Source organism: Stegostoma tigrinum, chromosome 12 (genome assembly GCF_030684315.1).
Source record: "Stegostoma tigrinum isolate sSteTig4 chromosome 12, sSteTig4.hap1, whole genome shotgun sequence".
Classification (NCBI taxonomy): Eukaryota; Metazoa; Chordata; class Chondrichthyes; order Orectolobiformes; family Stegostomatidae; genus Stegostoma; species Stegostoma tigrinum.
Window position 1 is genome coordinate 81,283,382 of NC_081365.1, and position 21,070 is coordinate 81,304,451.

Here is a 21,070-nt window from a genome sequence, read left to right on the forward strand (position 1 = left end):
TCCTCTTGGCTAGTCTCACAATTTCATCTGTCACCCATGGTTCCCTCATCTTGCCTTTTCTGTTCCTCATTTTCACAGGAACATGTCTCTCCTGCACGCTAATCAAACTCTCTTTGAAAGCCTCCCACATATCAAATGTGGATTTACCTTCAAACAGTTTCTCCCAATCTAACTTCCCCAGATGCTGCCAAATCTTGGTATAGTTGGCCTTCCCCCAGTTTAGAACTCTTCCTTTAGGACCACTGCCATCCTTGTCCATGAGTATTGTAAAACTTAGGGAATTGTGGTCGCTATTTCCAAAGTCACTCCCTGCTGTAATTTCAACCATCTGGCTGGGTTCATTCCCCAGCACCAGGTCCAGTATGGCCCCTTCCCGAGTTGGACTACATACACACTGCTCTTGAAAACCCTCCTGGACACACCTTACAAATCCTGCTCCATCTTGACCCCTAACACTGAGTGAATCCCAGTCAATGTTGGGAAAATTAAAATCTCCCATCATCACCACCCTGTTTCTCCTACATCTTTCCATTATCTGTTTACATATTTGTACCTCTATCTCACGCTCGCTGTTGGGAGGCCTGCAGTACAGCCCCAACATTGTTACTGCAGCCTTCCTATTTCTGAGTTCTACCCATATTGCCTCAATGCTTGAGCCCTCCATGGGGCCCTCCTTCAGTACAGCTGTGATATCGTCTTTGACCAGTATTGCAACTGATATTAAAAAGTAGACAGTAGATCACTGGAAAAGGAGGCTGAAGAATCAGTATGAGGAATGAAGAAATGGAAGAGGAACTGAACAGGTACTTTGTATCAGTCTTCATGGTGGAAAACACCCATCGCATACTAGAACTTTGAGAGTGAGGGGCAGTGGTGAATATAATAGCCATAACTAAGGAAAAGGTGCTCGGGAAGCAGAAAAGTCTGAAGGTGGACCAATCACCCCTGGACCAGATGGACTGTACTGCAGAGTTCTGAAGGAGATAGCTGAGGAAATTGTTGAGGCATTAGTGGTGATCTTTCAGGAATCACTGGAGATAGGGAGGATCTCAGGGATTTGGAAAATGGCTAAAGCAACACCCCTGTTTAAGAAAAGAGAGAGGCAGAAGAAGGGAAATTATAGGCCAGTTATCCTGACCTCAATCATTGGTAAGATTTTAGAGTCCATTATTAAGGATGAGATTGCAGAGACCTTGGAAGTACATGACAAAATCGGGCTGAATCAGCACAGCTTCATCGAGGGGAAGTTATACTTGACAAATCTGTTAGAATTCTTTGAGTAGAAAGTGAGCAAGTTAGACAAAAGGAAGCCAGTGAATGTGATTTGTTTGGATTTCCAGAACGCTGTTGAGAAGGTACCAAATAAGATGAGAGCCCATAGTGTTTGAGCAAGGTACTGCCATAGATAGAGCATTGGCTGACTGTCAGAAGGCAGAGAGTGTAGATAAAGGGGTCTTTTACAGGATGGCAGCTGGTGACTAGTGGAGTCCCGCAGGGATCAGTGTTGGTACCACAACAGTTCACGTAATACCTTAATGATATGGACGAAGCAACTGAGACATTGTTGCTGAGTTTACAGTCGACACAGTGACAGATGGAGGGACAGATAGCAGTGAGGAAGTTGAAGAAGGACTTGCATAGGCTCGGAGACTGGGCAAAGAAGTGGCAGACAGAGACTGTGTGGGACACTGTGAGGTTATGTGCTTTGGTAGGAAAAATGGAGGCGTAGATTATTTTCTAAATGAGAACAGGCATTTGAGGTCTGAAGCACAACTGTCCCTCGTTGCCCTTGAGAAGGTAGCAGTTAGTTTCCTTCTTGAACTGCTGAAAGTACATTTGCTGTTGGTAGATACAATGCCACTAGGGAGGGAATTTTGGATTATGACCCAGCATGTTATCAGCTGAGCCTGAACATTGTCCAGTTCACTCTGCACAAAATAACCCTTTTTACCCCTGGAATTAACATAATGAACATTCTGAGAACTGCTGTTGTAAGCATATCCTCGCTTAATAGACCAAAACTGTACGCTGTGCTCCTTGAGTGGCGTCACCAATGTCTTGTGTGGAAAGATTTTCACTCCTTCCCTCCTTGAAATAAAGATTTGCACCTCACATGCCTTCTAAAATACATGCTGTGCATAGAAGCTAAATTTTTGTGCTTCATGTACGCCTTTTGGAAATCCAAATTAACGACATCTGCTAATTTCGCTTCAACGACCCGGTTTGTTGAAGAATTAGAATTCCTTGAAGTAGAAACTCAAATGGATTCACCATATTTTTAAATTTATCCTTTTCACTTAACTTATCAAATCTGCCTGAATATGATCTAAATGGTTTGCTGCTGCCTTCTCAATAATAAATTCTAGCAATTTCCCAATGACAAACTTTAGACTAAGTAAATTCGTACTTCGCTGCAGTCTGCTGGGATCTTTCCACAATCTAGAAAAGATTACAGCCAATACATCCATTTGGGCAGCACGGTGACTCAGTGGTTAGCTCTTCAGCCTCACAGCGCCGGGGCCCGGGTTCGACTCCAGCCTTGGGTAACTGTCTGTGCGGAGTTTGCACATTCTCCCTGTGTCTGTATGGGTTTGCTCCATGTGCTCCAATTTCCTCCCACAGTCCAAAGATGTGCAGGCTAGGTGGATCGGCCATGCTGAATTGCCCATCGTGTTCAGTGGTGTTTGGGTTATAGGGGTGGGGTGGGATGCTGCAAGTGGCGATGTGGACTTGTTGGGCTGATGGACCTGTTTCCACACTGTAGGGAACCTAATTTAATCTCACCTCTGCAGTCAACTCTTATAATCCTCCATGTTATCATCTAATTTAGTCTGAAGGGATGCCTGAGAACTAATGAAGTGAGGGAACAGGTTTTATGTCTGTATTAATTGAGGATGAATTGAGTGTGAGTTGGTTGTATAAATATGGGAGCTAGTAATTAGGGGTTGAAGTTTATGGAGTATTATTAAAAGAAATAAAGCTGTGATGGTACGATGTGGGGTTGGACTCTTTGCATACCTGGGTTCCAAGTCTTCAGGTCCAGGGAACCTGTTAACTTCGTCTTCTCAGTTTTCCTCAATGTTTCCTTGAGGATTTCCTTCTCCCTTTCGCTCCCTACTTTTCGCCCATTGATATTTTTTGCATGTTTTCTACTGTGAAATCAGATGGAAAATATTGGTTCAAAGCTTGTGCCATTACCCTCATTTCCCATCATGAATTCCCCAGTCTCACCCTCTCATGAGCCATTATTCACTGTCTTTACTCTTTTCCTTTTGATACACTTGTGGAAGCCTTTACTGTATTTATATTAATGTCTCCCTCATTATTACTTTGGTCATCTTTTGTTCACATCTGAAATATTTCCAGTTCCACAATTTTCCAATCTTTCTTTCAATTTATACTATCTTTAACTTTGTTAGATAACAACAGATGGCACCATGGTGCATTCTAGCTGTACATCCTTTCATTCTAAATTGACAATATTTTTGTTCAGAGTTATGAAATATCCCCTGAAACATCTGCCATTGTTTCTCTATGGTCTTAAACAGATATTAAACAGTTTCAGACCGAATTCTCAACCTCGTCCTTGATGTAAAATTCTACCACATCCTGATCATTCTTATCCAGAGAATCCTATACTATTGATGAGTTGTATCTCAAAACATACTGTCAGGTCTAAAATATCTTAATCCCTGCTTGGTTCCAGTGGTACAGTTTTAAGACTCCAAATGCATTCTGTGAATATATGCTGAGGGGTAGATAACTGCTCTTAACATCAAGGTGCCGTTCAACCAAATATGACATCAAGGAGCCGTCGCAAAGCTGCAGTCAGTAAGAATCAGGTGAAAAACCCTCTGCCGGCTGGAACCTTACCATAAAGGAAGTGGTTGTGGTTGTTGGAAGTCAGTTGCCCCAACTCCAAAGCATCACTGCGGGGGTTACGTAAATTTGTGCCCTGAGCTCAACCATCTTCAACTATTTGATCAAATGCCATCCCTCCGTCAGAAGGTCGTACGTGGGGATGTTCTCAGTTGATTGTGTCATGTTCAGCACCACTCATAGCTCCTCAGATGCTGAAGTAGTCCATGTCCACGGAACATAAGTGATGAGAAGCAAGTGGTAGTTGTGCTGTGCAACTTACGGGCAATGAACGTCACCATTAAGGAGAATCTAACCATTGCCCCATGACTTCCACTCCTTTACTGCCAATATTCTGAGGCTTATCAGGTTTCCAGAAACTGAATTGGACCAAACTTATAATTATTGTGACGACAAGAGCAGGTCAGAGGTTAAGAATTCTGCAGTGAATAATGAGCCCCCTACCTACACAAAGCCTGTCCACCATCTATCAAGCCCAAGTCAGGAATGTAATCTCCACTGGTCAGGACTGGTGCAGCTCCGTCAACACTCAGGAAGCTTGAACCATATGGGACAAAGCAGCCTGTTGGATTGGTCCCCCACCCACCACCTTCAACATCTGTTCTATCATCACTAATGCATAATTAGTGCCCCATGCAAGTTTCCCTCCAAGCCACACACACTATCCTGACTCGGAACGATATCACTGTTCATTAATAGTCATTGAGTTAAGATTCTGGAGCTTCTTTCTGAACAGCACTGCTCTAAGGACTGCAGTTATTCAAGAAGGCAGCTCACCACCACCTTCTCCAGGGTAATTGGGCTTAGCCAGCAACATCCACATCCCGTGAATAAAAAAGAATCTTCCAGACTACCTGTGCCAATTGAATTCACAGTTTATTGTAACATCTTTCTGACAAGATCCCATTACTTCTTGGTTTATAGCCTCTCTGCTATCCTGGACTGTATCTTCTGTCAGGGGATCTGTGAATCTGAAACTGTCACAGCCGTGACTTCTTTCCTTTGCTGTTCCTTATCTCCACCCAAACTGATTCTATATTTTGCCTGGGAGCCAGTTTGCTCAGTTGGCTGGTTTATAATTCAGAATGATACCAACAACATGGAATACTACACTGTCTGAAGTTACAATGAAGGAGTCTCCTTCTCAACCTGTCTCCTCATCTGAGGTGTGGTAACCTTCAATTTAAACCACCTCCAGATATCTCTCTTGACTGTGAGAGCAGCCCTGTGGTCCCACCTGGGACTATAGTGACTTTGAATCTCCAAACCAAGATAATTTCTCACCAATGTATTGATCTCATCTTTGACACAATACAGAAAACCAAAAAAATTAAACCCAATGACATGAATTTTGGATCACATGGCAAAATTGGACAAAAAATGCACTATTGTTAAAATAATTAGCAGTTCAACCAGAAAGGCCACTAATGTGAATCCTGCATCTGTGTATCATTTGAAATTATTTAATTGGATAGTTCTAGTATTTGGCCACAAGATGGAGAATTCTGCTCAGGTGATGTTGTAGCCAGAAGATAGAAAGATGATAGAAATGTTTGGAGAGATATGGGCCAAGCACAGGCAGGTGGAACTAGTTCAGTTTGGGATTGTGATCAGCATAGACTGGTTGGACCAAAGGATCTGTTTTCATGCTGTCTGACTCTATGAAACTGAAGCTTAATTGTCTGAAACTCACATTCAGACATATCTAACTTTATCATAATCTTACAGAAAGATAGCCGACTTTATCCCTCAGAGTTGCAGACTCTTCAATTTTACATCTTCAAAGACATTTAGCAGGGAGAGCATGGATTATAGAGTGAGTTGAGTAGATTGGTTCATTGTTAATTCTGAACTAAATTCGATTTATTTTACATTTTTAGACAACATCAGGTGAAGATGTGCGTGATTTCACCAAGGTGCTGAAAAATAAGTTCAGATCAAAGAAATACTTGGCCAAGCATCCTCGTTTGGGTTATTTACCAGTACAAACAGTCCTAGAAGGTGAGAACCTTGAGATGTAAGTTTATTGATGTGAGATTTACTAATGTATCAATGCCCAATTGGGAGTTGACAAATATTGCAGCATTATTCATTCTGCAGCTTAGCAGGAGAGTGAGGTTGTCCATTTGCGCATATGTCAGAAGTACACAATACAAAAACAAGGGGGGCTTAATGATATCATTGGCCCTCTCGCCTTCAAAACAGTGTAGTTACTCAGAGAGTGCATCTGCTGAGGACTTGTTGATACTGTCACTAACGTGCAACCTTCCTTGATATCTTTCTCTGTCCTCCAGTTCTGTCTTTAAAAACGACAATCAATTACCCGCTCCTGAAAAGAAAAGAACCTTTGGCTGAACAAGAACAAAGAACAGTACAGGCCCTTCGGCCCACAATGTTGTGCCGACCTATTATCCCACTAAGATCAAGCTACCCTGCATACCCTTCATTTTACTGTCCTTCATGTGCCTATCCAAGAGTCGCTTAAAAGTCTCTAAATGTATCTGACTCCATTACCACTGCCAGCAGTGCATTCCACACACCCGCCACTCTCTGTGTAAAGAACTTAGCTCTGACATCTCCCCTCCTCCTTCCTCCAGTCACCTTAAAATTTCTCCCCCTCGTAATAGTCATTTCTGCTCTTGGAAAAAATCTCTGACTATCCCCTCCAGCTATGCCTCTCATCATCTTGTATACCTCAATCAAGTCACCTCTCATTTTTCTTTGCTCCAATGAAAAAAGTCCTCGCCCCCGAACCCTTTCTCCTAAGACCTGCCATCCATTCCATGCAGCATCCTGCTAACTCTCCTCTACACCCTCACTAAAGCTTCCACATCCTCGCTGTAATGAAGCAACCAGAACTGAAGGCAATATTCCAAGCGCTGATCCATCCCCACGAACTAATGCTCGATTACAAATCCCTTTCCTCTTGATGCTTTAAATTCATTGCTGTCTTTCGTGTAATTTCATATTTGAATTCACTGGATCAACTTGCCCCTGCATTCCTGAGATGGTCACAGCGACTTGCCCCCCGGCAGTCCTGTCCCGCTCACAGTGACTTCTACCCGCAGTCCTGATCTGCCCGAAGTGACTTCTCCCCGCAGCCCTGACCCGCTCAGAGGGACTGGCCCCCGCAGCCCTGACCCGCTCACAGAGACTGGCCCCCGCAGCCCTGACCTGCTCACAGGGACTGGCCCCCACAGCCCTGACCTGCTCACAGGGACTGGCCCCCGCAGCCCTGACCCGCTGACAGGGACTGGCCCCCGCAGCCCTGACCCGCTGACAGGGACTGGGCCCCGCAGCCCTGTCCCGCTCAGAGGGACTGGCCCCCAGCAGTCCTGACCCGCTCACAGCGACTTGCCCCCCGTAGCCCTATCCCACTCACAGCGTACTGACCCCCGCAGCCGTGTCCGGCTCACAGGGACTGGCCCCCGGAGCTGTGACCCGCTCACAGCGTACTGCCCCCCGCAGCTGTGTCCCGATGACAGGGACTGGGCCCCGCAGCCATGACCCGCTCACAGGGACTGGCCCCCGCAGACGTGTCCCGCTCACAGGGACTGGCCCCCGCGGCCCTGACCCGCTCACAGCGACTTGCCCGTCGCAGTCCTGTCCCGCTCACAGCGTACTGCCCCCAGCAGCCGTGTCCCGCTCACAGCGGACTGGGCCCCGCAACCCTGATCCGCTCACAGGGACTGGGCCCCGCAGCCCTGACCCGCTCACAGCGTACTGTCCCCCGCAGCCCTGTCCCGCTCACAGGCACTGGGCCCCGCAGCCCTATCCCGCTCAGAGGGACTGGCCCCCGCTGCCTTGACCCGCTGACAGCGACTTGCCCCCGCAGTCCTGTCCCGCTCACAGCGTACTGCCTCCCCGTAGCCGTGTCCCACTCACAGGGACTGGCCCACGCAGCCCTTACCCGCTCACAGCGACTCGCCCCCCGCAGTCCTGACCCGCTAATAGGGTACTGCCCCCCGCAACCCTGTCCCGCTAACAGGTACTGGGCCCCGCAGCCCTGTCCCGCTCACACGGACTGGCCCCCGCAGTCCTGACCTGCACACAGCGACTTGCCCCCCGCAGCCCTGACCCGCTCACAATGACTGGCCCCCGCAGCCCTGACCCGCTCACATGGACTGGACTCCGCAGCCCTGACTGGCTCACAGGGACTGGCCCCTGCAGCCCTGACCCGCTCACGGGGACTGGCCCCCTGCAGTCCTGACCCGCTCACAGGGACTGGCCCCTGCAGTCCTGACCCGCTCACAGGGACTGGCCCCCGCAGCCCTGACCCGCTCACGGGGACTGGCCCCTGCAGCCCTGACCCGCTCACGGGGACTGGCCCCCTGCAGTCCTGACCCGCTCACAGGGACTGGCCCCTGCAGTCCTGACCCGCTCACAGCGGCTGGCCCCCACAGCCCTGACCCGCTCACAATGACTGGCCCCCGCAGCCCTGACCCGCTCACAGGGACTGGCCCCCTGCAGCCGTGACCCGCTCACAGGGATTGGCTCCCGGCAGTCCTGTCGCGCTCACAGCGATTTGCCCCCGCAGCCCTGAACCGCTCACACCGCTTTGCCCCCTGCAGTCCTGTCCCACTGACATGGACTTGCCCCCGCAGCCCTGAGCCGCTCACAGGGACTGGCCCCCGCAGCCATGAGCCGCTCACAGGTACTGGCCCCCGCAGCCCGGACCCGCTCACAGCGATTTGCCCCCTGCAGTCCAGTCGCTGTCAGAGGGACTCGCCCCCGCAGCCCTGACCCGCTCACAGGGACTGCGCCCCGCAGTCCTGTCCCGCTCACAGGGACTGGCCCCCGCAGCCGTGACCCGCTCACAGGGATTGGCCCCCGCAGTCCTGACCCGCTCACGGGGACTGGCCCCCTGCAGTCCTGACCCGCTCACAGGGACTGGCCCCCGCAGCCCTGACCCGCTCACAGCGATTTGCCCCCTGCAGTCCTGTCGCACTCAGAGGGACTCGCCCCCGCAGCCCTGACCCGCTCACAGGGACTGGCCCCCGCAGCCCTGACCCGCTCACAATGACTGGCCCCCGCAGACCTGACCCGCTCACAGCGATTTGCCCCCTGCAGTCCTGTCGCACTCAGAGGGACTTTGCTCCCGCAGCCCTTACCCGCTCACAGGGACTGGCCCCCGCAGCCGTGACCCGCTCACAAGGATTGGCCCCCGGCAGTCCTGTCGCGCTCTCAGGGACTGGCCCCTGCAGCTCTGTCCAGCTGACAGCAACTGGCCCCCTCAGCCCTGACCCGCTCACAGGGACTGGCCCCCGCAGCACTGACTCGCTCACAGCGATTTGCCCCCTGCAGCCTTGACCCGCTCACAGGGACTGGCCCATGCAGCCCTAACCCGCTCACAGCAACTTGCCCCCTGCAGTCCTGTCGCGTTCACAGCGGCCGGCCCCCTGCAGCCCTGACCCGCTCACTGGGACTGGACCCCGCAGCCCTGACCCGCTCACAGCAATTTTCCCCCTGCAGTCCTGTCGCGCTCACAGGGACTGGCCCCCGCAGCCCTGACCCGCTCACAGGGACTGGCCCCCGCAGCCCTGACCCACTCACAGGGACTGACTCCGCAGCTGTGACCCGCACACCGGGACTGACCCCCTTCAGTCCTGACCCGCTCACAGGGACAGGCCCCCGCTGCCTTGACGTGCTCAAAGCGATTTATCCTCTGCAGTCCTCTCGCGCACACAGGGACTGGCCCCCGCAGCCCTGACCCGCTCACAGCGATTTGCCCCCGCAGCCCTGAACCGCTCACACCGCTTTGCCCCCTGCAGTCCTGTCCCACTGACATGGACTTGCCCCCGCAGCCCTGACCCGCTCACAGCAATTTTCCCCCTGCAGTCCTGTCGCGCTCACAGGGACTGGCCCCCGCAGCCCTGACCCGCTCACAGGGACTGGCTTCCGCAGCCCTGACCCACTCACAGGGACTGACTCCGCAGCTGTGACCCGCACACCGGGACTGACCCCCTTCAGTCCTGACCCGCTCACAGGGACAGGCCCCCGCTGCCTTGATGTGCTCAAAGCGATTTATCAACTGCAGTCCTCTCGCGCACACAGGGACTGGCCCCCGCAGCCCTGACCCGCTCACAGCGATTTGCCCCCGCAGCCCTGAACCGCTCACACCGCTTTGCCCCCTGCAGTCCCGTCCCACTGACGTGGACTTGCCCCCGCAGCCCTGCCCTGCTCACAGCGGCTGGCCCCCGCAGCCCGGACTGGCCCCGCAGCCCTGACCTGCTCACAGGGACCGGCCCCCGCAAACCTGACCCGCTCACAGCGATTTGCCCCTGCCGCCCTGACCGGCTCACAGGGACTGGCGCCCGCAGCCCTGACCCGCTCACGGGGACTGGCCCCCTGCAGTCCTGTCCCGCTGACAGGACTGTCCCCCTGCAGTCCTGACCAGCTCACAGGGACTGGCCCCCACAGCCCTGATCCGCTCACAGCGATTTACCCCGCAGTCCTGTCCCGCTGACAGGGACTTGCCCTCGCAGCCCTGACCCGCTCCCAGGGACTTGCCCCCGCAGCCCTGACCTGCTCACAGGGACTGGCCCCCGCAGCCCTGACCCACTCACAGGGACTGGCCCCCGCAGCCCTGACCCGCTCACACGGGCTCGCCCCCACAGCCCTGACCCGCTCGCAGTGATTTGCCCCCTGCAGTCCTTTCGCACTCACAGGGACTGGCCCCCGCAGCCCTGACCCGCTCACAGGGACTGGCCCCCGCTGCCCTGACCCGCTCACAGGGGCTCACCCCCACAGCCCTGACCCGCTCACAGTGGCTGGCCCCCTGCAGCCCTGACCCGCTCACAGGGACTGGCCCCCGCAGCCATGACCTGCTCACAGGGACTGTCCCCCGCAGCCCTCTCCCGGTCACAGCGATTTTCCCCTGCACCCCTGACCCCTCACAGTGACTGGCCCCCGCAGCCCTGACCCGCTCACAGGGACTGTCCCCCTGCATTCAGACCCGCTCGCATGAACTGTCCCCCGCAGCCCTGTCCCGCTCGCAGTGATTTGCCCCCTGCAGTCCTTTCCCGCTCACAGGGTCTGGTCCCCGCTGCCCTGACCCTCTCACAGGGACTGGCCCCCGCAGCCCTGACCCGCTCACAGGCTCTGGCCCCCGCAGCCCATGACTCGCACACAGGGGCTGGGCCCTGCAGCCCTGACCCGCTCACAGCGATTTACCCCGCATTCCTGTCCCGCTGACAGGGACTTGCCCTCGCAGCCCTGACCCGCTCACAGGGACTGGCCCCCTGCAGTCCTGACCCGCTCACAGGGACTGGCCCCCTGCAGTCCTGACCCGCTCGCAGGGACTGGCCCCCGCAGCCCTGACCCGCTCACAGGGACTGGCCCCCTGCAGTCCTGACCCGCTCACAGTGATTTGCCCCCGCAGCCCTGACCCGCTCACACCGATTTGCCCCCTGCAGTCCTGTCCCGCTGACAGGGAATGGCCCCCGCATCCCTGTCCCGCTCGCAGCGGCTGGCCCCCGCAGCCCTGACCCGCTCACACGGACTGGCCCCCGCAGCCCTGACCCGCTGACAGCGATTTGCCCCCGGAGCCCTGACCCGCTCACAGCGACTTGCCCCCGCATCCCTGACCCGCTCACAGCGACTTGCCCCCGCAGCCCTGACCTGCTCACTGGGACTGGCCCCCACAGCCCTGACCCACTCACAGGGACTGCCCCCCGCAGCCCTGTCCCGCTCACAGGGACTGGCCCCCCGCAGCCCTGTCCCGCTCACAGGGACTGGCCTCCGTAGCCCTGTACACTCTCAGCGGCTGGCCCCCGCAGCCCCGACCTGCTCACAGTGATTTGCCCCCTGCAGTCCTGACCCGCTCAGAGGGTTGGCCCCCAATCCCTGACCCGCTCTCAGCGATTTGCCCCCTGCAGTCCTGTCGCGCTCAGTAGGACTGCCCCCCGCAGCCCTGTCCCGCTGACAGGGACTGACCCCCGCAGCCCTGTCCCGCTGACAGGGACTGGCCCCCGCAGCCCTGTCCCGCTCACTGCGACTTGATCCCGCAGCCCTGACCTGCTCACAGCGACTTGCCCCTCCTTCCTGACCTGCTCACAGGCACTTGTTCCCTCCATCGTAACCCGCTCACAACGACTTGTCCCCTCTGTCCTGACCCGCTCACAGCGTCTTGCCTCCCATCCCTCTTAGACAGGTCACCCCTTGCTCAGAAACGGTCCCAATTATCCATGAACCGGAAACCCTGCCCCCTGTGCCAGCTCCTTAACCATGCATTCATCTCACCTATCTTTCTATGACTTAGCTCACTAAGATGTGGCACTCATGGCAACCCATAAATTATTACCCTCTCGGTCCTGCCTTTCAGCCTCTTTGCTCACTCCTTGCACATAGTCCGCAGGATGTCATCCCTCTTTCTGCCTATGTCATTGGTACCAACGTGCCCCGTGGCCTCTGGCTGCTCACCCTCCCCTTTAAGAATTTGTTGCAACCAATCAGAGATGTCCTTGACCTTGCACCAGGGAAGCCACACGCGGCCCTGGTGTCTCAAATGTGGCAACAGAATCTATGCCCCCAACGAATGAGTCTCCAACCACACTCGCTCACTTGGATTTGCCTTACTCTGTCCCACAGCAGGGTGGTTTGCACTATGGACCTGGCTACTGCTGATTATATAACTGACCCAGTTTAGTTTTAGATCAGTGTTAACCTTGGTTTAGTGGATAGCCAAGCACCTCAGTAGTCTACAATACAGGAGAAATACATTCTTCAGCTCACGGATTCTGTGACAGTCAAGGACAAGCACTGAATTGTTCTGACCTCATTTCCAACACCTGGCCCGTAGCCTTGCATGGCTTGGATTGCACTTGCACATTTAAAAAAAAATAAATGTAACGATAATGTGAGGGTAAGGACATGGAATTTTTTTGAAATGGTCATATTCTCTCTTGTTGGAGCTGATTGCTGCTTAGCACTTGTATGGTGCAAATGTAACTTATCCTTTATCAGGCCAAGCCTGATCGTTGTCCAAGTCTGACTGTATTTTCTCATCGTTGACTTAATGTTGGTTCGGCCCAACAGTGTTGTACATACCCTGCCTATTGTGAAACTCTACCACTTAATATTAAGTCTAATAAAGACAAGTATCCAATCTGCCTTCCAAACCACTTCAACGACCTGGTCCATTACATTGTGGGATCAACAGGCATACACATCAAGATCCTGAGATCCCTCTGATCATTGGTGCTTGTGAGGTCCCTATGATTCATCATGGGCTCCAAGATCTGATTGTGCTGTGTCACCTAATCCTTATCCCGTTTGTCCTTACATGAAATAATGTTCACAAACGCTTCTCAAAAATTCTTCCCAATCCTACTTTTTGCAATCATGACACAGGTGAGCATAAAACTCATTCCTTGCATATTCGTGCACTTAACTAAAAGTCCCTTTTAAATGCTTTCATCGTATCTGCATCCACTACCACCCCAGGCAATGTATTCCACACTTTTAACATGCTCAGTGTGAAATATTTGCCCCTCACATCTCTTTTGAACTCCCCCCCCCCCCCCCCCCCCCCCCCGCCAGCTTAAATGCATGCCCCCTAATAGTGGACACTTCAACTCCGGGGGAGAAATTTTCTGACCGTTAGCTGTATTTATGTATCTCCTAATTTTATAGACTTCTATCAAGCCTGCCCTCAGCTTCTACTGCTCCAGAGAAAACGAAGAATTTTTCCAGCTTCTCCTTCTCGTTCATACCCTCTATTCCAGTCAGCATGCTGGTAAATCTCTTCTGCACCCTGTCCAAAGCCTGCACATCCTTAGTGTAATGTGGCGGCCAGAATTGAATGCAATACTCTGTGTGGTCTCACCAAAGTCTTGTAAAGCTGCAATGTGACATCCTGACTCTTGCACTGAGTTACCCTCAGCATAAAGGCAAGCATGCGATATGCCTTCTTGACCACCCTATCTACTTGTGTGGCTACTGTCAGGGAGTTATGGTCTAGGACCCCAAGATCCCTCTGGACATCACTGCTGTTTGGGGTCCTGCCATGAACTGTGTATCCCTTTCCTTAACACTTGGTCTCCTAAAATGTAACACCTCATGCCTGCCCAGATTAAATTCCATCGGCCATTTCTCCGCTCATGTTTGCAATTGGTCTGTATCTTGCTGTGTCCTTTGACAACCTTCCATGCTGTCCACAAGTCCACTGGTCCTTATATCATCTGCAAACTTAGTAATCCCCCATCTACATTTGCAACCAAGTCATTTACATATATCACAAACAGCAGAAGTCACATCGATGCGGAACACCACTCGTCACTGAGCAGCAGCCAGAAAAACAGCTTTCCACCACTGAGACGGCAAGAACTGTAGATGCTGGAATCAGAGTTAACCAAGTGTGGAGCTGGAGGAACGCAGCAGGTCAGGCAGCATCAGAGGAACAGGAAAGCTGACATTGTTGATGCTGCCTGGCCTGCTGTGTTCCTCCAGCCCTATACTGTGTTCTCTTTGTTAGCCTTCCACCACTACCGTCTGCCTTTTCTGGGCAGGCCAAGTCACCATGGATCTCATGGATCTTAATCTTCTGGATGAGCATACCATGAGGGACCTTGTTGAAAACCTTCGTAAAATCCATGCATATGTTATCAACTGTTCTACCTGAATTGATCACCCTTGTCACCTCCTTGAAAACTTCAACTGACTTGGTAAGACATAACCTGCCCCACATAATGCCATGCTGGCTGTTCCTTATTAGCCCATACCTTTGAGACATGAGACACTCACCAGTCTGTAGTTTCCTGGAAAGTCCCTGTTTTCCTGCTTGAACAGAGGAACGACTTTATCCACTCACCAGTCTCCGCAGCCCCTCCAGTGCCTGGCAAGGATATCAGATCCTGTTGAAAGTGGGGTGTTGATGCATTTGTGTCATGATTGTGTTTTGTTTCAGCCCTAACATTGAAAGCAGTGTAAGAATGTCTTTGTGCAGCAGGCGAGGTGTGATGAGACTGAGCCTTCATACAATGGCAAGATGTTGAAAATTTGCCATTATTTATGAAGAGTGATAAATTTCCATGATCAACATTTCTGTTACACTGCAATGATTATCCCGTGGCATGTAAAATCAGAAAGATACGATAAAATGAGACTGGGTCATATGCAGGGAGAATGTTTGCCTTTCATGTCGATAGAAGTAGTGAAATATTTCCATGAATCTAAAAGTCACTTTTCCGTTCATTGAAGGACACAATCATCGCCTTGGAAGCTTCATCACGATACTACTTTGCATTTCTGAAGAGGGAAGAAGAAATCAATATGCAAATTCAATTCCATGGTTTTGGAAGTCCCATTGAGAACACGATTCATTTGCGCCGGCATAATGCTCTGACCGAGAAAGAATTGAAGGTGAGTTTGTAGTTTGGAAGATCGCAGCAATTTATGCGTCAGCTTCTTCATCGATAATGTTCCATTGCTTTCAAACTGCATTTTCCTCTCTGCAAGATAATAACTGTTAGAACAAGCAACAGTATCGGTAGATGGTCTATGGGGAATGCAATGTTACAAAACCCAATCCATTCAACCACATATTTCAGATATGTCAACAAATTAAATATTCCAGCACAGGATAAAACAAGGAAGATGAGAGTGAGGAGGCAATAGCTCTGATGACAAAAGAACAGAAATTTACCTTTCTCCATTTGAGCAAAAAAGCAGGCACACAAATAAATAATCATCTAACAATGCACGTGTGCAACGGAGGCTACAGGGGGACTAAGAATGCCGAATTGTTGTCATGCGTATTGCTGAATGGATGATTGAAACAGAATCTGTGGTAAATTTGAAGAAATACAGATGATGCATCTCAGGATGTTGGAGAAAGAACATTTATGGACTGAGGCAAATTGTATTGCCCTTTTCAGGAGTTATTAGGTTCATAATGAATTGAAAGACTTCCTTCCGTGCTGAAAGCTTTAGTTTAGTTGCAGCTGGATGACAATTTCTGTTCCTGGTAGTATTTAGCAAACGGTTAAAAGTGAATGTCACTGCACAGAGTTCCAAACATAACTCCAATCAGTAGAGAAAATATCCAAGGGGTGTGACGAGTTGTATCCTCTCATCTTGAACAATGCAGCTACAGATACAATGGAGGCACTGATGATAATCTTCCAAGAATCCTTAGATTGTGGAAAATTCTCAGAGGATTGAAAGATTGTGAGCATAACACCATTATTACAAAGATACTTGGACAAAATAGCAAGCAAGTATTGCCAATTTAGGTCAACCTGGGTAGATGTTCATGCCTGCAATGAAAGATGAAATAACAGAGTACTGAGTGTGCTATAACATCCTACAGAGTGAACATCCTTTTATAAAGGGGAAATAATACTTGACAAACTTGCTACAGTGCTTTGAGAAGGAAACAAACATTACTGACGAATGACCACCAGTTGATGTACTACATTGAGATTTCAACAAAGCATTTGATAAGGTACAGCTCGTAAGGTGTCTCAAAAGAAAAGAGCCCACGTGTTCAAAGGTAGTATGTTCGGATGGACAGAGGACTGCATCGTAAATAGAAGTAGATTCGTAGCAGCAGGATGGTAACTGACAAGTCATGTACGGCCACAGAGCGAGTGCTGCGGAGGCCGTACACCTCATGTTGACTGGGTTGATTTCGGAAATGGCGTAGGGGATTGCCATGCTTATGAAAGTTGGGCAGGCTGGGACTACATTCATTGGAGTTTATAAGATTGAAAAAATCTTATTTTTTCAACATGTAAGATTCTTAAGAGGCTTGATAGTGTATATCCGTAGAGATTACTCCCATTTGTGAAAGATTTTACGACCAGAGGCCACATTTTCAAACTGGTTGCCCATTAATTCAGGGAAGAATTAGTTCTTTCAGGTTGTAGCAATTTATTGAACACTTTAGCCAAGAAGATTTTAGAGGTAATGCCATTAATCATATGCTAGGCTGTAACGGCCTGGTTAATTTTTAAATCAAGAAACAATGATTATGAGAAAAGGGTCTCGGCCTGAAACGTCAGCTTTTGTGCTCCTGAGATGCTGCTTGGCCTGCTGTGTTCATCCAGCTTCACACTTTATTATCTTGGATTCTCCAGCATCTGCAGTTCCTATTATCAGTGATAATGAGAAAAGGGTAGTCTTTACAGTGGAAGATACTTCAAGGATCCCCTTATTACTACAGAATACAGGGAGGAATTAAGCCCGTCACTACCACACCATCACTACCATTAGAGAAGTAGCAGTAGACAATCTAATGGAGTAAAAGCAGATTAGACTCTTTGCCGTGATGGTTTACTTTCTAAGATTCTCAACAATGAGCTTAAGAGTCGGTGTATGCGTTGATTGTAATTTCCCAAAAAGGTTTAGATTCTAGAGAAGCATCTGAGGGCTGGAAAACCGCCAATGTGACATCCGTATTTAAAAAGGAGAGAGGCAAAAAGAAGATAACTACAATCGAAACAACCTAACATCTATTGTTGGAAATATGTGGCAATCAACTGTGAAGAAAATAATAGCAGGACATTTGGAAAATCATAATCTAATCAAACAGAATCACCATAGCCTGATGAAAGAGAAATTATGTCTGGCTAATTTGTTTGAGTTTTTGGAGGAAGTTTTGGGAGGAGAATTAATAGAGGAAAATCAGTAAATGTGTTGTGTTTGGACTTGGAGAAAGCATTGAGAATGTACTCAAAAGTAATAAGCTGAGAGCTGAGGTTTTGAAGGTAGTATATTGCTATGGATCAGTATGCTTTGCACGTTCTGGAAGAAGCGATCACATCTCGAGTGAAATGCACCAAGTGAATATATATTTTGGGGAACTTGGTGGCAATGCGGTAAGTCAGTGCAGAGGGTAAGAGGTGCCATTTGCTTGCTTTTTTTGCCTGATAGTTCATAAGCATTTTTTTTTTGAGACAGGGTGAATTGAAGCCAGAATCAGGGACCGAGAAGGTGAACCAGGTTCATTGGTTGGTGATCGCTACTGGTTTAAGAATGTATTATCGGTAGCTTTCAGATTGAAAGTAAATCGGAGAAATATTTACAGGCTACAAGCTAAAAGACCAGAATGTTTTCAAATCAAATTAAGATCGAAGTAATTGAAATGGAGATGCCAGGCCAGATGATGATTTGTACCTATATGACGGGCGAGTGGTCAGGCCCCAGACTCCAGCTTACGGTTGATGAACTGGAATCTCAGTTTTTACCAATCAACAAATCACGTGGAGCAGAGTTACCAGGGAATGCTGTGCTTCAGGAGGCAGTTGCACACCTTAGATTAACTAGCTGAAACTCGGTCAGTGGCCAATGACAAAGAACAGGGCAGGTGGAAGGATCCAGGATGTAGTGCAGAAGGAACCTTGGCCTTTGATCTTATCTAACAGGTTTGAGATTCTTTCTTCCTGTGTGGATGAGAGTGCAGGGTATAGGGAAGATGAGTAAACTGACTATAGCACTGTGGTACAGGTGGGACATTCAGGAGGGGATAAAAATTGGAATGTAGTTATAATCAGAGGTAGAATAGTTAGGGGAATGAACACTGTTCGTTGTGACTAGGATCGAGAGTCTCGAAAGTAGTGTTGCCTGCCTGGTGCCCAGGTTCAGGATATTCCATCTCGGCTACAAAGGAACTTGAAGTGGGGGGAGTAGAAATCCAGCTATCGTGGTCCACACAGGTACCATTGATATGGAAGAAAGAGGAAAGAGGTTCTGCTGAGGGATTATGAGCACTGAGGTGCTGAATGAGAAAGCAGAACCAGAATGGTAATAATCTCTGGATTATTATCTGAGCAATTTGGCACGGTATGAACATAATTATCGATGTACATTGTTCAAATGGTGGCATGGCAGAAATGTGTTTGAATTCATGGGACATTGGCATCGGTATGGGGAAGGAGGGAGTCGTTCTGGTGTTATAGGCTCGACGAGAATCATATTGGGACAAGTATCCTCGCAAAATACAGAGCTAGGTCTGGGGCTAGGGCGTTAAAATAAAAAGTGTGGAGTGGGTGAGCTCAGTTGCATGGAAAATTGTGGAAAAAGTTAGAAGCTGGTAAGTGCTCAGCAAAGTTTCCAGAGCAAGTAATAGGACAAAAAGTTTGGAAATGGTCAGGAGTCTCACTTCAGCTGCAGCAGATAAGAAGGGTGGCTGTAAATGCCAGACTGAAGATCTTATATTGAATTGCAGGGAGTGTATGAAACAAAGTGAATGAGTTTGTGGTGCAGATTGAAATTGACAGATACATCACTCTGGGTATCACAGAGAGGTTGTTGTTAGGGGATAAGTGTTGGGAACGAAATAGCCAATGATTCATGTCCGATAGAAAGAACAGGCAAATGGACAGAGATAACAAAGTGTGGAGCTGGATGAGCACAGCAGGCCAAGCAGCATCTCAGGAGCGTAAAAGCTGACGTTTTGTGCCGAGACCCTTCTACTTCTGTGTGTTCATCCTGCTGTGTTCATCCAGATCCACACTTTGTTATCTTGGATTCTGAAGCATCTGCAGTTCCCATTATCTCCGCTACAAATGGACAGAGATGCCAGGGTTGGCTTGTCAGTAAGAAATGAGGTCGCGCTGAAGGAACCACAGTTCTTGTGCTTGTTTATTAATGACTTGGAGGAAAGAGGTGCATGTGCTGTGGCTAAATTTGTAGATGACTGAAAAAATATTTAGAAAGACAAAGCATGGCACAGAAACAGAGATTTACCAGGATGTTACTTGGATCGGAATGTATTAGCTATAAGGAGGGTTTGGTGGAAATGCTGTGTCATGATAAATGTAATGAGATCAACCATGATCTCACCGAATGATGGAGGAATATTCAATGGGCCAAATGACTTTTTTTGTGAGTCCTCATGTTTGACAATGCATTCATGAAGGTGTTTTTTTTTCTCTCTTGGATAAGATGTGAAAATGAAATGTATATGAGATAATGGGAACTGCAGATGCTGGAGAATCCAAGACAACAAAATGTGAGGCTGGATGAACACAGCAGGCCAAGCAGCATCTCAGGAGCACAAAAGTGCTCCTGAGATGCTGCTTGGCCTGCTGTGTTCATCCAGCCTCACATTTTGTTGTCATGAAATGTATACACTTCCTTTTCATCTGGGAATAAATAATTGTTCTGAACGATTTCCATTGTCTAATAGCAATCTGACAAGCTTCGCAATGTAAAGAGATTTTTAGCTTCTTTTTAATTGTAAAGGTATTCTTTGGAATTAATTTGGCATATATTATTTGCATCTCAGGAAGTATGTTCATCACTGCATCTCAAAAAGTGCTCTGTTGTCTGACAGCAGCTTTTTAAAGATCACTTCAATGGTTGTGATTTTGAGTTGCCATAACACACATTAAATTACACTGTTGGCCAATCTGTCCATGATTATTTCATTATCTTATGCTTCAAACAGACGAGGAAATATTGGTGATGCAATGAAGTGTTTGACTCTCAAATATAATTGCTGTTATAGTTTCCACTTGGAAGAAAGATTCACATCAAATTGACTGGTCAAGGAAATGGGACACTGACTGTGAGTACTTTGAATGTTCGAGTTATTCCTAAAATGAAAGTTATGACCTTGATGATTTCTCTTTCATGCAGATATGAAGAGACTCTTTTAAAATATCCTCTCGGTTAGTGGTTCAGGCATAAAAGTGCAATATGTATATTCATGTATATACATGTACATGCGTCATCTGAAAAGATAATGAGTATAAATCACTTGTGACAAGGTGAGAATGAGTTATCCAGATAGTAAGAACTGCCAATGTTGGTGTCTGAGATAACACATTGTGGTGCTGGAGGAACACAGCAGGGCAGGCAGCATCAGAAGCTCAAGAAAGTTGATGTTTTCGGTCAGGACCCTTCCTGAGAAATGGAGGGTGGAAGGGAGCTCAGAAACAAATAGGGTGGAGGGGGAGGAGGTGCTGGGGAAGATAAGTGGATGGTAATAAGTGAGTACTATCCAGATTGGAACAGATTTTCCCCAGGGGGTATTGAGTACGAATTCCAAATCACTCTCAAAATCTTAGTGACTGTTAACATTGATGTTTTTTGTCTGTGTGTTTCAGTGATTGCATGACAGTTGAATGGTTCGTTGAGAGTGAGGAACCTATGGACTCTCACACACCAAGATGGAATTTAGTTCGAAGAGTGACTTCAAAATAGTTGCTTGCTTTTAAAATCTTGACCATTTTTGCTGTCCAGT

The 21,070-nt window shown here is 49.0% G+C and overlaps 1 protein-coding gene across 1 annotated transcript in view; it reads left to right on the forward strand.

The window, feature by feature from the left end:
* Positions 1–15,490, forward strand: part of LOC132210422 (utrophin-like) — a 126,122-nt gene extending 110,632 nt beyond the window's left edge. The window contains exons 6-8 of the mRNA XM_059650012.1: positions 5,760–5,880; positions 15,079–15,240; positions 15,455–15,490. Coding sequence (XP_059505995.1) covers positions 5,760–5,880; positions 15,079–15,188 — 231 coding nt within the window. The 3' untranslated portion in view covers positions 15,189–15,240; positions 15,455–15,490. The remainder of the gene's footprint in view (positions 1–5,759; positions 5,881–15,078; positions 15,241–15,454) is intronic.
* The last annotated feature ends 5,580 nt before the right edge of the window (positions 15,491–21,070 follow it).